This window comes from Pecten maximus, chromosome 2, assembly GCF_902652985.1.
Source record: "Pecten maximus chromosome 2, xPecMax1.1, whole genome shotgun sequence".
NCBI classification, from domain to species: domain Eukaryota; kingdom Metazoa; phylum Mollusca; class Bivalvia; order Pectinida; family Pectinidae; genus Pecten; species Pecten maximus.
Window position 1 is genome coordinate 3,707,302 of NC_047016.1, and position 15,201 is coordinate 3,722,502.

Sequence of the window (15,201 nt, forward strand, 5' to 3'; positions counted from 1 at the left end):
TACCCACACTGACTTTACTCACTGACTTTACCCACACTGACTTTACCCACACTGACTTAATCCTCACTGACTTAACCCACACTGACTTTACTCACCCTGACTTTACCCACACTGACTTTACCCACACTGATTTTACCAACACTGACTTTACCCACACTGACTTAATCCTCACTGACTTTACCCACACTGACTTAATCCTCACTGACTTTACCCACACTGACTTAATCCTCACTGACTTTACCCACACTGACTTAATCCTCACTGACTTTACCCACACTGACTTAATCCTCACTGACTTTACCCACACTGACTTTACTCACACTGACTTTACTCACACTGACTTTACCAACACTGACTTTACCCCCACTGACTTTACCCACACTGACTTAATCCTCACTGACTTTACCCACACTGACTTAATCCTCACTGACTTAATCCTCACTGACTTTACCCACACTGACTTAATCCTCACTGACTTTACCCACACTGACTTTACCCACACTGACTTTACCCACACTGACTTTACCCACACTGACATTACCCATACTTACATTACCCACACTGACTTTACCAACACTGACTTTACCCACACGGACTTTACCCACACTGACTTTACCCACACTGACTTAATCCACACTGACTTTACCAACACTGACTTTACACACACTGACTTTACACACACTGACTTTACCAACACTGACTTTACCCACACTGACTTTACCAACACTGACTTTACCCACACTGACTTTACCCACACTGACTTTACCCACACTGACTTTACCAACACTGACTTAATCCACACTGACTTTACCAACACTGACTTTACACACACTGACTTTACCCACACTGACTTTACCCACACTGACTTTACCCACACTGATGTTACCCTGACTGACTTTACCCACACTGACTTTACCCACACTGACTTTACCCACACTGATGTTACCCTGACTGACTTTACCCACACTGACTTTACCCACACTGACTTTACCCACACTGACTTAATCCTCACTGACTTTACCCACACTGACTTTACCAACACTGACTTAATCCTCACTGACTTTACCCACACTGACTTTACCCACACTGACTTTACCCATACTGACTTAATCCTCACTGACTTTACCCACACTGACTTAATCCTCACTGACTTTACCAACACTGACTTTACCCATGCTGACTTTACCAACACTGACTTTACCAACACTGACTTTACCCACACTGACTTAACCCACACTGACTTTACTCACATTGACTTTACACATACTGACTTAACCCACACTGACTTTACTCACATTGACTTTACCCACACTGGCTTAATCCTCACTGACTTTACCCACACTGACTTTACCCACACTGACTTAACCCACACTGACTTTACTCACATTGACTTTACACATACTGACTTTACCCACACTGACTTTACCCACACTGAGAAATCACAAGATTTGTATCCTAAACTGATGAATATGGTGTAAGATCAGTGGTTACGTTGTTGGTGATCTATGATCTACTATTTTGGTGCAAGGCTGACTGATATACCCCTACTGTACACACAACCTTCAGACTTTTAGGATGAAATATGATTTATGATGAATGTGAATGTTCAAGGGATAAGTGTTAGAGATTAAAAAATGGACTCAAAGAGATTTTGTTTATAATCGAATATGTGTGTTAAGATTGATCATTCTGAACCCAGGTTGTCCCTGTTTGATACTGGATTCTAAACAGGATTTCTATGTTAATCTGTACTTTGTGGACAACAAGACATTGTCATTTTATTGATCAGGTGGGTAAAGATCTCCCTGACGATAAACCGATCCAGACAATACCATCACAACACTCCGTCCTACAACAATTTTACATGTTATAGATTCCACTATAGTTAGATGGATCATTTCCAACAACAAGTCTATTATAAGACCTCGAATCATCGTGAAGAAATCATTCAAGTTATGTTTGTTATATTACTGTTGGTGTAAAGACCCTTATTTAGAGGTCAAAGCCTCAGTGTCATTCTTTAACAATATTGGTGTAAAGATGTGACCTTTATTTAGATTTCAAAGCCTTGGTGTCATTCTACAACAATATTGGTGTAAAGATGTGACCTTTATTTAGAGGTCAAAGCCTCAGTGTCATTCTTCAACAATATTGTTGTAAAGATTTGACCTTTATTTAGATTTCAAAGCCTTGGTGTCATTCTACAGCAATATTGGTGTAAAGATGTGACCTTTATTTAGAGGTCAAAGCCTCAGTGTCATTCTTCAACAATATTGTTGTAAAGATTTGACCTTTATTTAGATTTCAAAGCCTTGGTGTCATTCTACAACAATATTGGTGTAAAGATGTGACCTTTATTTAGAGGTCAAATCCTTGGTGTCATTCTTCAACAATATTGGTGTAAAGATGTGACCTTTATTTAGAGGTCAAATCCTTGGTGTCATTCTACAGCAATATTGGTGTAAAGTTGTGACTTTTATTTAGAGGACAAAGCCTCAGTGTTGGTCTATAACACTTGGTGTAATAGTGTCCCTTATCTAGAAGTCAAAGTCTCAGAGGTCAATGTCACAGAGGTTGAAGCCTCAGTGTGAGTCTATAACACTTGGTGTAATAGTGTCCCTTATCTAGAAGTCAAAGTCTCAGAGGTCAAGGTCACAGAGGTTGAAGCCTCAGTGTGAGTCTATAACACTTGGTGTAATAGTGTCCCTTATCTAGAAGTCAAAGCCTCCTGCATTGACAGGGAATCATACCCTGGTTGCCACGGTGAAAATCAAATTTAATATCCAGTACTACACCACTGAGGACAGTCTTCATAGCTCTGCCTACATAGATAGATTACGTAACATATATAGATTTTATTGATGTAGGATATAGGTGTTCTGGTAATGATGACTGACAAATCCCCACTCTACTTCAAGGATGTCGCCTCTGAGTCAAGGCCAGGAGTCAGTGAGTTTTAATATGTCGGCCATGTTACACAGCCAACAAATCAAGTTCTCAGTGTTAATATTGATGATCTTATTCTCTACACTTTATTGTTTCTGGGAATAAATCAATTGTCATAGTCAGTTGTCATCACAATCAACATCAAAGTTGATAATTCTCAAGAAGTCTGTTTCTGGAGGCTTATACCTTCTGTCTAGAATCCTTATTTTGATCAGAGCTGTCTAGAACTGGTTTATTTTGTACATACTTATGTTTTCAAATGAATGACGTTGGCAAACTCTGAAGGTCACAGAGGTCAAATGTATCCATATCTTTTCAACAACTTCCTTAATAGACTTAATAGATAACAGACTGAAAAGCTTGTGCAATTGAATGACCCTGACATGTCCTCAAGGTCACACTGGTCAAATGTGTTAAATTCTTCATCTAAAAAACAAAAGAAATTAAAAATCGGTATGTATTTAAGAACTGTGGTGACTGTTAAGGCCCACAGGCTTCTTGCTTTAAAGACTTTTGGCAATTTGTAAAATTCATTACTGTTTTTGTCTGCTTATAGGGTGGCAGGTAACTCGGCCTACATCATCGGGACATTGGCTGAATCTGACCTGGGATGTAGTCGGATCTTAGGCCTTGCCAAGGGGAAACATGGAGAAAGTCGTAAGATCCTCCCCGACCTCACACGCATGCTGGCATTCGATGATGCAGAAAGTGTGATGAATGCTGCTGGCACCATGGGCACTCTGGTAATGTTCAGACACACAAATTGTATTTAGCTTAAAATGAGCTTTCTAAAATTTGGTTTTAAACATTTCGAGTCAATTACGTGTTTACATCGTTAATGACAGCAAAGGTCAAGAATTAGTGTCAAAATGGTCAATAGTCCATGTCTAAAGGTCAAGAATTAGTGTCAAAAAGTCAACTTACTTGGATCCTTTGATAAATCACCAAAAGTTATTTTCAGAAAAGGAGGCATTTATTAGGTCATCTGACCCAAAGGGTCAAGATGACCTATAGCCATCGTTCTTCGTCCGTCGTCGTGCGCCGTGTGCCATGCGCCGTGCGCTGTCCGTAAACTTTTCACATTTCAATCTTCTTCTCAAGTTCCACCAGTGGGATTAAGCTGAAACTTGCCAGAAATAATCCTGAGATGGTCCTGACCAAGTGTTGTTATTTTTCGGGTCCGTCCGAAATCCAAGATGGCCACCATAGCCGCCATTTTGAAAAACACATTTTAAACTTCTTCTCACGTTCCACCTGTGCTATTGAGCTGAAACTTGCCTGAAATGATCCTGACCAAGTGTTGTTATTTTTCTGGTCGGTCAGAAATCCAAGATGGCCACCATGGCCGCCATCTTGAAAAACACATTTTAAACTTCTTCTTAAGTTCCACAAGTGCTATTGAGCTGAAACTTGCCTGAAATGATCCTGATATGATCCTGACCAAGTGTTATTATTTTTCGGGTCGGTCAGAAATCCAAGATGGCCGCCATAGCCGCCATCTTGAAAAACACATTTTAAACTACTTCTCAAGTTGCCAGAAATGATCCTGATATGATCCCGACCAAGTGTTGTTATTTTTCGGGCCGATTCGAAATCCAAGATGGCCGCCATAGCCACCATCTTGAAAAACACATTTTAAACTTCTTCTCAAGTTCCACCTGTGCTGTGGGGCTGAAACTTGCCTGAAATGATCCTGATATGATTCTGACCAAGTGTTGTTATTTTTCGGTCCGATCCGAAATCCAAGATGGCCGCCATAGCCACCATCTTGAAAAACACATTTTAAACTTCTCAAGTTCCACCAGTGCTGTTGAGCTGAAACTTGCCTGAAATGTTCCTGAGAGGATCCTGACCAAATGTTGTTATTTTTTGGATTGGTCTGAAATCAAAGATGGCCGCCATGGCCGCCATCTTGAAAAACACATTTTAAATTTCTTCTCCAGTTCCATTGGTGCCATTGAGCTGGAAATGGGTGAGGATGTCAAGGAAGGCGAGCCAACATAGTGTTGTTATTTTTTCGCCCTCGTAAAAACTTTGAAATGGCAGCAATGGCGGCCATTTTGTAACATGATTGCGCAATCATGGTTTTCCTGAACAACACATATTTCAAACTTCTTCTCAAATTCCACCAGTGTGATTCAGCTCTAACGTACCAGAAATGATCCCGAGATGGTCCTTACCAAGTGTTGTTATTTATCGGGTTGGCCAGAAATCCAAGATGGCCGCCATGGCCGCCATCTTGAAAAACACATTTTAAACTTCTTCTCCAGTTCCACTGGTGCCATTGAGCTGGAAATTGGTGAGGATGTTAAGGAAGGAGGGCCAACAAAGTGTTGTAGTAAAATCATTGACTTGGCAGCCATGGCAGCCATTTTGTAACATGATTGTGCAATTATGGTTTTCCTGAACAATGCCTATTTTAAACTTCTTCTCAAATTCCACCAGTGGTATTCAGCTCTAACTTACCAGAAATTATCCTTAGATGGTCCAGACCAAGTGTTAATTGTTATTTATTGGGTCAGTCAGAAATCCAAGATGGCCACCATGGCCAACAGTGCCACCATATACTTGCTACAGAGAATACATACTACAATAATATAAGGGTTTTAATTTAGAGTTAGATGACCGTTTAGGGCCCTGGGCCTCTTGTTTGTTTTACCTATTCGTCAGTAAATTGTCCAGTGAAATATAATTATGTATATCATGGTACTGTTTACAATTAGAGATGAGGACATAATCAGTAATTGTGTATTGCATTGTTCTTACCTGTAGGCGGAGAGTTTCGAGGGTCGAGAGTGGATGCTCAGTGAACCATGTCTAGGTCAGACGTTGGACCATGTGACTACACTTCTCTCAGCCGAGAACCTGTGGACTGCCAGCAATGCTGCTCTAGTTCTTGCCAGGTAATGCATGTGTCTGTGTTACCAGGAATTGACCATCACAGTGGTGTCTTATAAATTTGATATAGAAAATCATATTGTGGTACATGTATTGTATGTTGGGATATGTATTCATAAGATAAATTCTGCTGAATGTAAGTAAGCGTAGTTGTCAGTTTTGACAGGAATCATGATAAGACATACTGTAGGATAAGTATATGGTAGGTTGTACTGTAGATAAGTATATGGTAGGTTGTACTGTAGATAAGTATATGGTAGGTTGTACTGTAGATAAGTATATGGTTGTACTGTAGGATAAGTATATGGTAAGATGTACTTGTTGTACAGTATCATGTGATGTCTTCACAATTGAATATTGAGTATTGGAGTTCTATACCATTAATTTACTACAAAGTTCCTGTACTTTTTTTGTAACATTTATTACAGATTGAGTATTTCTGAAAATGGATGCCTGAAAGTATTAGGTCATGATCATTCCCACCACATATTGTCCCGACTGGTCCAGTCTCTGGGAGTGGACGAGGCAGGTGAGTTGTTTCCAGGAGATATAGTCTGGATGTTATATACTACTGGTGTTTAATTTCAATCTGATCCAAGATGGCTGTCTTGGCCCCTGATAAACCTATATTAGGGCTGCCAGGAAAGGTCTTTGTGATCCTAATCAGTCCCATTTCTGGGAGGGATTTGAGAATTTTTATTTACAGTAAATCTCGTCTGGTCAGATTACTGTAACAAGTTATACTTTCTGATTCTCACTTGATACATTTCTGTGGTCCAGGAAGGCGTTATTATGTAGTTTGTTTGGCTGACATCGTAATTATCAAAGATAATGTTGTAAACAGAATTAAGTTACTTTATCAGTTTATTTTATGATTATACAAATTGTAAATCTTACCGGTGTAAAAACATGATCACAAATATCAAGAAATTTTGATATGCAATCATTTTCATTTATGATATATGAATGTGTTTTTAAGTGATTTAATCTTTAAGTATGAAATTATGAAATCTATTTTCAGCATCAGGTTTGATTATTTTTTTTGGTCTCAATACTTCTTCCTTATTCTGAAGCATTTCACCTTCTGACTTGAAGTTTCGTCTGACTGTATCTTATTGGACCAAAGCTGCATGATGTTGAATGGCTCTAACTCTTTGGTCTGGCCATGGGTTGATGCTGGGGTTGGCTGAAAAAGAAAGAAATACAATACAAATTAAAACTGGTTTGAGAAATGTTATTGTTGGTAATGAACATACCTGATTTCAGATTACGAAACAATTCACTAATTACCTATACCTCCGAGCTAAGGTGACTAAAATCAAGCTGGATTGGCAGAAAGTGACAGGAAACAGCTAGAGTTGTCTTTCCTAACACAAACTTCCTTTGGATGTTCTGGTGCTGCTGTTGTTGTCTGTCTATCTGTCCATTATAACTGTCATTCTTTTGTCTTCTCAATAGTGGCCAGTCAGATTTTGGTTTTCTCTCAGTATGCTCGTTGTTGTTTTTATCATTTAAAACTAAGATGGATTCATTGGCCTTTCATTAGAATAAGACAATTCTGACTTCTTGTCAAATTCCACCAATCCAATTTCACCTTAACTTATACAAATGGTGATTTGATATTAGTTGAAAATCCAAGATGACCTTGGCAAAGATAGGTCAATATCTTGTCCTCTTCCTCAATTTCTGTCTGGTCACTTATAACCAACCTCTTACAAATTAAAATAATAGTTTCATTAAATTGTAGCTAGAAATAGTCAAATGTATTCTCATTGTTAAGAATGAAATCCTCGAATCACTTGGAACCTAGCCCTTAATCTTGGTGTCTGATACAGGCCCCATGAGCCTGTTGGGATCAATCAAAATCTTTAGATTGTGTGGTGATAATGGTAGCACAGTTTCCAGTCATTTCCTTTGAACACTGCAGTTGATCTATTGGTGGATTAAAAGCTACTCTATTTAATCAGGAAATATTAATATGATCTTAAGAAATAATGAAATATATATATTTTAAATACTGGGTTTCCACAATGTGGTTTCCTTGAGTTTTTGGAATCTTTTGCTTTGAAATATCTTCAGTCTTTCTGCACATGCTGTGAACTCATATTATGTACAATCATATCACTTCTACCTTGTGACTGGTACGCTGTTGTATAAACATTAACATACAAATTTCATGAGAGTTTATGGCAGGAAAAACTGTTGAAATAAAATGTCTGAGAAAATATCATTTTATGTCAGTATATTTTAAATGTTATCACTTATTTTGAATTTCTTCCAGGTTATTTGTTTCTGAAATTCAACACTTACAAGTTTGTTTTTCTGTTGTTTAACACGTGTGCTAGGTCGTGGAATGAATGCTGCATTTGCCATTGGGAGATTGTGTGACATTGAGGCGGGGAGAAAAAGATTATTACAACTGACAGAGTCGGAGAGAATGGTAAGTACTGGCACTAGAGAATGGTGAGTATATTACTGACACTAGAGAATGGTGAGTACTGACACTAGAGAATGGTGAGTACTGACACTAGAGAATGGTGAGTACTGACACTAGAGAATGGTGGGTACTGACACTAGAGAATGGTGAGTACTGACACTAGAGAATGGTGGGTACTGACACTAGAGAATGGTGGGTACTGACACTAGAGAATGGTGAGTATATTACTGACACTAGAGAATGGTGAGTACTGACACTAGAGAATGGTGAGTACTGACACTAGAGAATGGTGAGTACTGACACTAGAGAATGGTGGGTACTGACATTAGAGAATGGTGAGTACTGACACTAGAGAATGGTGAGTATATTACTGACACTAGAGAATGGTGGGTACTGACACTAGAGAATGGTGAGTACTGACACTAGAGAATGGTGGGTACTGACACTAGAGAATGGTGAGTATATTACTGACACTAGAGAATGGTGAGTACTGACACTAGAGAATGGTGAGTACTGACACTAGAGAATGGTGAGTACTGACACTAGAGAATGGTGGGTACTGACATTAGAGAATGGTGAGTACTGACACTAGAGAATGGTGAGTACTGACACTAGAGAATGGTGAGTACTGACACTAGAGAATGGTGAGTACTGACACTAGAGAATGGTGAGTACTGACACTAGAGAATGGTGAGTATATTACTGACACTAGAGAATGGTGAGTATATTACTGACACTAGAGAATGGTGAGTATATCACTGACACTAGAGAATGGTGAGTATATTACTGACACTAGAGAATGGTGAGTACTGACACTAGAGAATGGTGAGTATATTACTGACACTAGAGAATGGTGAGTACTGACACTAGAGAATGGTGAGTACTGACACTAGAGAATGGTGAGTACTGACACTAGAGAATGGTGAGTATATTACTGACACTAGAGAATGGTGAGTATATTACTGACACTAGAGAATGGTGGGTACTGACACTAGAGAATGGTGGGTACTGACACTAGAGAATTGTGAGTATATTACTGACACTAGAGAATTGTGAGTATATTACTGACACTATACCAATGTTATTCATGTCCTGTAATAAACATGTCCCCTATTTGTAGTAAATTTGTTGTCTCCTGGAATGATTACAGGATACATGTTAAGTTTAACTCTATGGCAGTCTTACATCAGCCTGTACTACATATTGTTACTGTTTCACTGAATCTGTCTGAGGTGTTCATTAGTGAAGTAAAATGACTTATGTACTGTCCTATGATTTTGTTCCTACAGCTCTCAGCATTAGCAAAAATGTTGAGTTGTGATGACACTGGATCCAGTAAAAATGCCTGCTTTGCCCTCAGTTGCCTGGCAACCAATGTTGAAGGTCACACACGTCTCCTCAACAACCTTCATTCTGATGACATCCTGCGCACGCTGGCCAACCTCCTCACGGCGGAGGACACAGAAACTGGATGGTTTGCTGCCATGTAAGATTTCTTACGTTGACTAACCATGGAAGGTCATAGGTCATAGGTTTAACTCCAAGGTTAAATTGATAAAACATGTGAGGTCATAGGTCAGAGGCTATGCTGAATTGTTGATAAAACATGTGAGGTCATAGGTCAGAGCCTACATTGATTGAATATTCCAAATTGTAGTACAAAGTTTATGTTTGATTATTTGTTGCTCTCTGAACCCAGATCTCATTCACAAATGTTGGTACTTGTGGAAGACTGTACTTATATGTAATTTTTCACAAAAAGTATCCATCTTTGTTGAATTCATGTCCTATGTGAAATATAAACTTGTGAATGTAATCACAGCTTTGATTGGGTACAGTCATATGTACTAATCTAAAAAAGAATCCAAATCAGCAATTTCAAAATATCAAGGTCTGGTATTGTATATAAGGTTGTATTTACATTACCGTCCATTTAACAATGAACACTTAACAATGAACACTTAACAATGAACATTTAACAATGAACACCTAACAATGAACATTTAACAATGAACACTTAACAATGAACATTTAACAATGAACACTTAACAATGAATGTTTAACAATGAACATTTAACAATAAACATTTAACAATGAACACTTAACACTGAACATTTAACAATGAACGTTTAACACTGAACATTTAACAATGAACACTTAACAATGAACATTTAACAATGAACACTTAACAATGAACATTTAACAATGAACGTTTAACACTGAACATTTAACAATGAACACTTAACAATGAACATTTAACAATGAACACTTAACAATGAACATTTAACAATGAACACTTAACAATGAACATTTAACAATGAACACTTAACAATGAACATTTAACAATGAACACTTAACAATGAACATTTAACAATGAACACTTAACAATGAACATTTAATAAGCAGTGTTCTCCCTAGATGTTTAATGTTGTAACTTTTCCTGTGTGTTTGTAAGGACCCTGAGGACGCTGGCCAGTCAGCCCCGTGGATGTTTGAGACTGAGGGATCACAGTCAAGTCATTCCCGCCCTAAAGGTAAGGCACTGCAGTTTCGCAGATACAAGTGGCAGGACCCAAAGATTTGGTCAGTTTTTATCTTTTCATCAATGATTTTGATTGGGTATTGAATGTTTTATGTGTTTTATCTCTTTTCCAAAACCATGTAACGTAACTTTAAGCAGGATTAATTCATGACAGGTATGGACATACCTCTCGATGTTGTATGTAGACATGGTGTTTTGTTAAATCTCTGTGTTTTCAGGCTGTGATGATTATGTGTATTGACATGGTGTTTTGTTAAATCTCTATATGTTTTCAGGCCGTGGTAAGTCGTGATGATGCCAACACAGATCTGAAAGAAGAATCCAGCATTACCCTAGAAATCCTCAAAAAACTGTCCAAACCAAATCCACCTCATCTACAAAGTAAGTTACGCACACCATCTATTTATACATTACAGATGTTTTTAGATATCAGTGTTTATACCTAGTGTAGATGTATTAATACATTACAGATATCTTTAGATATCAGGGTTCATACCTAACATAGATGTATTAATACATTACAGAAGTCTTTAGATATCAGGGTTCATACCTAACATAGATGTATTAATACATTACAGATGTCTTTAGATATCAGGGTACATACCTAGTGTAGATGTATTAATACATTACAGATGTCTTTAGACATCAGTGTTTATACCTAGTGTAGATGTATTAATACATTACATATATCTTTAGATATCAGTATTTATACCTAGTGTAGATGTATTGATACATTACAGATGTCTTTAGATATCAGTGTTTATACCTAGTGTAGATGTATTAATACATTACAGAAGTCTTTAGATATCAGTGTTTATACCTAACAAAGATGTATTTATACATTACAGAAGTCTTTAGATATCAGGGTTCATACCTAGTGTAGATGTATTAATACATTACAGATGTCTTTAGATATCAGGGTTCATACCTAACATAGATGTATTAATACATTACAGATGTCTTTAGATATCAGTGTTTATACCTAGTGTAGATGTATTAATACATTACAGATATCTTTAGATATCAGGGTTCATACCTAACATAGATGTATTAATACATTACAGATGTCTTTAGATATCAGTGTTTATACCTAGTGTAAATGTATTAATACATTACAGATGTCTTTAGATATCAGGGTTCATAACAGGGTTTATTCCTAACATAGATGTATTAATACATTACAGATGTCTTTAGATATCAGGGTTTATACCTAGTGTAGATGTATTAATACATTACAGAAGTCTTTAGATATCAGTGTTTATTCCTAGTGTAGATGTATTAATACATTACAGATGTCTTTAGATATCAGTGTTTATACCTAGTGTAGATGTATTGATACATTACAGATGTCTTTAGATATCAGTGTTTATACCTAGTGTAGATGTATTAATACATTACAGAAGTCTTTAGATATCAGTGTTTATACCTAACAAAGATGTATTTATACATTACAGAAGTCTTTAGATATCAGGGTTTATACCTAGTGTAGATGTATTAATACATTACAGAAGTCTTTAGATATCAGTGTTTATACCTAGTGTAGATGTATTTATACATTACAGAAGTCTTTATATATCAGTGTTTATGCCTAGTGTTGATGTATTAATACATTACAGATGTCTTTAGATATCAGTGTTTATACCTAGTGTAAATGTATTAATACATTACAGAAGTCTTAAGATAACAGGGTTTATACCTAACATAGATGTATTAATACATTACAGATGTCTTTAGATATCAGGGTTCATAACAGGGTTTATTCCTAACATAGATGTATTAATACATTACAGATGTCTTTAGATATCAGGGTACATACCTAGTGTAGATGTATTAATACATTACAGAAGTCTTTAGACATCAGTGTTTATACCTAGTGTAGATGTATTAATACATTACAGAAGTCTTAAGATATCAGGGTTCATACCTAGTGTAGATGTATTAATACATTACAGAAGTCTTTAGATAACAGGGTTTATTCCCAACGTAAATGTATTAATACATTACAGAAGTCTTTAGATATCAGTGTTTATACCTAGTGTAAATGTATTAATACATTACAGAAGTCTTTAGATAACAGGGTTTATACCTAACGTAGATGTATTAATACATTACAGAAGTCTTAAGATAACAGGGTTTATTCCTAACGTAAATGTATATCTGTTTTGTTTTCAGTCGTTAATAATGGAACAACTGTGAGAGCATCATGGGACCCAATCTCTACAAAAAGTGGATTTCAAGTCCGCTATCAGTTATTTGATAGTACGTATTGGTTTAGTCACATGTTGGATGTGACCTTATAATTTAAATGTTTTAAAACCTGGCTTGGTTCATAAAGATCTGTGTATATGTTTGAAATGTCAGTTTTGCAAATTATAATGCCAATGAGTCATTAAATCTGTGATATAGGTAGTTAAAACCTCTAAATATTCAAAATTTAAAAATAAATTTGAATTTAAGAACCATGATTCTTAAATGTTTTGACTAAAATTAAGTATTGTAAATGTTTAAAAACTCTTATTTAATTTTTAAGCTACCAAATGCATTTTCACTGGTAAGGAACTGGAATTTGACATTTCTGGTCTACAACCCTGTACTCAGTACTCCTACAAACTCCGAGCTTACACAGAGGGTGATGAAAGTCCGTTCAGCGACTTCGCAGTCATTGTCACAGAGGAGTCGGTTCCAAGTGCTCCACAGAACTTACGGGTATTAGGATGTACAATAACTCAGCTTAAGATTGGCTGGGACCCTCCTGACCACCCCAACGGGGTCCTAAAGGGCTACACAGTCTACCAAGGTAGGTCTAAATAGCCAGGGGTTCTGTCTTCTATATAAGTAATTAATGATGATCACACAACCCTATAGTCACGTTGATATCTATGAGGCAATTAATGATTAGGTCACTATTACTAGGTTACCATGATTGGGTCACTATGATTGGGTCACTATGATTGAGTCACTGTGATTGGGTCACTGTGATTGGGTCACTGTGATTGGGTCACTATGATTAGGTCACTGTGATTAGGTCACTATTACTAGGTTACTATGATTGGGTCACTATGATTGAGTCACCAAGATTGAGTCACTGTGATTGGGTCACTGATTGGGTCACTGTGATTGGGTCACTATGATTGGGTCACTATGATTGGGTCACTGTGATTGGGTCACTGTGATTGGGTCACTGTGATTGAGTCACTGTGATTGGGTCACTATGATTGAGTCACCAAGATTGAGTCACTGTGATTGGGTCACTATGATTGGGTCACTGTGATTGGGTCACTGATTGGGTCACTGTGATTGGGTCACTATGATTGAGTCACCAAGATTGAGTCACTGTGATTGGGTCACTGTGATTGGGTCACTGTGATTGGGTCACTGTGATTGAGTCACCAAGATTGAGTCACTGTGATTGGGTCACTGTGATTGGGTCACTATGATTGAGTCACCAAGATTGAGTCACCAAGATTGGGTCACTGTGATTGGGTCACTGTGATTGGGTCACTATGATTGGGTAAGTGTGATTGGGTCAGTATGATTGGGTCACTGTGATTGGGTCACTATGATTGGGTCAGTGTGATTGGGTCAGTGTGATTGGGTCACTGTGATTGGGTCACTATGATTGGGTCACTATGATTGAGTCACTATGATTGGGTCACTATGATTGGGTCACTGTGATTGGGTCACTGTGATTGGGTCACTGTGATTGGGTCACTATGATTGGGTCACTGTGATTGGGTCACTGTGATTGGGTCACTATGATTGGGTCACTATGATTGGGTCACTATGATTGGGTCACTATGATTGAGTCACTATGATTGAGTCACTGTGATTGGGTCTCTATGATTGGGTCACTGATTGGGTCACTGTGATTGAGTCACCAAGATTGAGTCACTATGATTGGGTCACTGTGATTGGGTCACTATGATTGGGTCACTGTGATTGGGTCACTATGATTGGGTCACTATGATTGGGTCACTGTGATTGGGTCACTGTGATTGGGTCACTGTAATTGGGTCACTGTGATTGGGTCACTATTACTAGGTCACTGATTGGGTCACTGTGATTGGGTAACTATGATTGGGTCACTGTGATTGGGTCACTGTGATTGGGTCACTGTGATTGGGTCACTGTGATTGGGTCACTGTAATTGGGTCACTGTGATTGGGTCACTATGATTGGGTCACTATGATTGGGTCACTGTGATTGGGTCACTGTGATTGAGTCACCAAGATTGAGTCACTATGATTAGGTCACTATGATTGGGTGACTGTGATTGGGTCACTGTGATTGAGTCACCAAGATTGAGTCACTATGATTAGGTCACTATGATTGGGTCACTGTGATTGGGTCACTGATTGGGTCACTGTGATTGGGTAAC

At 37.7% G+C, this 15,201-nt stretch overlaps 1 protein-coding gene across 11 annotated transcripts in view; it reads left to right on the plus strand.

Moving 5' to 3' along the window:
• The window catches only part of LOC117345255, a 109,216-nt gene that overhangs the window by 25,632 nt on the left and 68,383 nt on the right, over positions 1–15,201 (plus strand). For 10 of the 11 annotated variants that reach the window (XM_033908369.1, XM_033908353.1, XM_033908348.1 and 7 more), the window contains exons 2-11: positions 3,503–3,689; positions 5,719–5,849; positions 6,273–6,373; positions 6,866–6,871; positions 8,190–8,284; positions 9,571–9,767; positions 10,737–10,815; positions 11,099–11,204; positions 12,996–13,082; positions 13,354–13,620. In XM_033908369.1, the coding sequence (XP_033764260.1) occupies positions 3,503–3,689; positions 5,719–5,849; positions 6,273–6,373; positions 6,866–6,871; positions 8,190–8,284; positions 9,571–9,767; positions 10,737–10,815; positions 11,099–11,204; positions 12,996–13,082; positions 13,354–13,620 (1,256 nt within the window). The remainder of the gene's footprint in view (positions 1–3,502; positions 3,690–5,718; positions 5,850–6,272; positions 6,374–6,865; positions 6,872–8,189; positions 8,285–9,570; positions 9,768–10,736; positions 10,816–11,098; positions 11,205–12,995; positions 13,083–13,353; positions 13,621–15,201) is intronic. The other variant, XM_033908303.1, reaches the window with a different exon arrangement.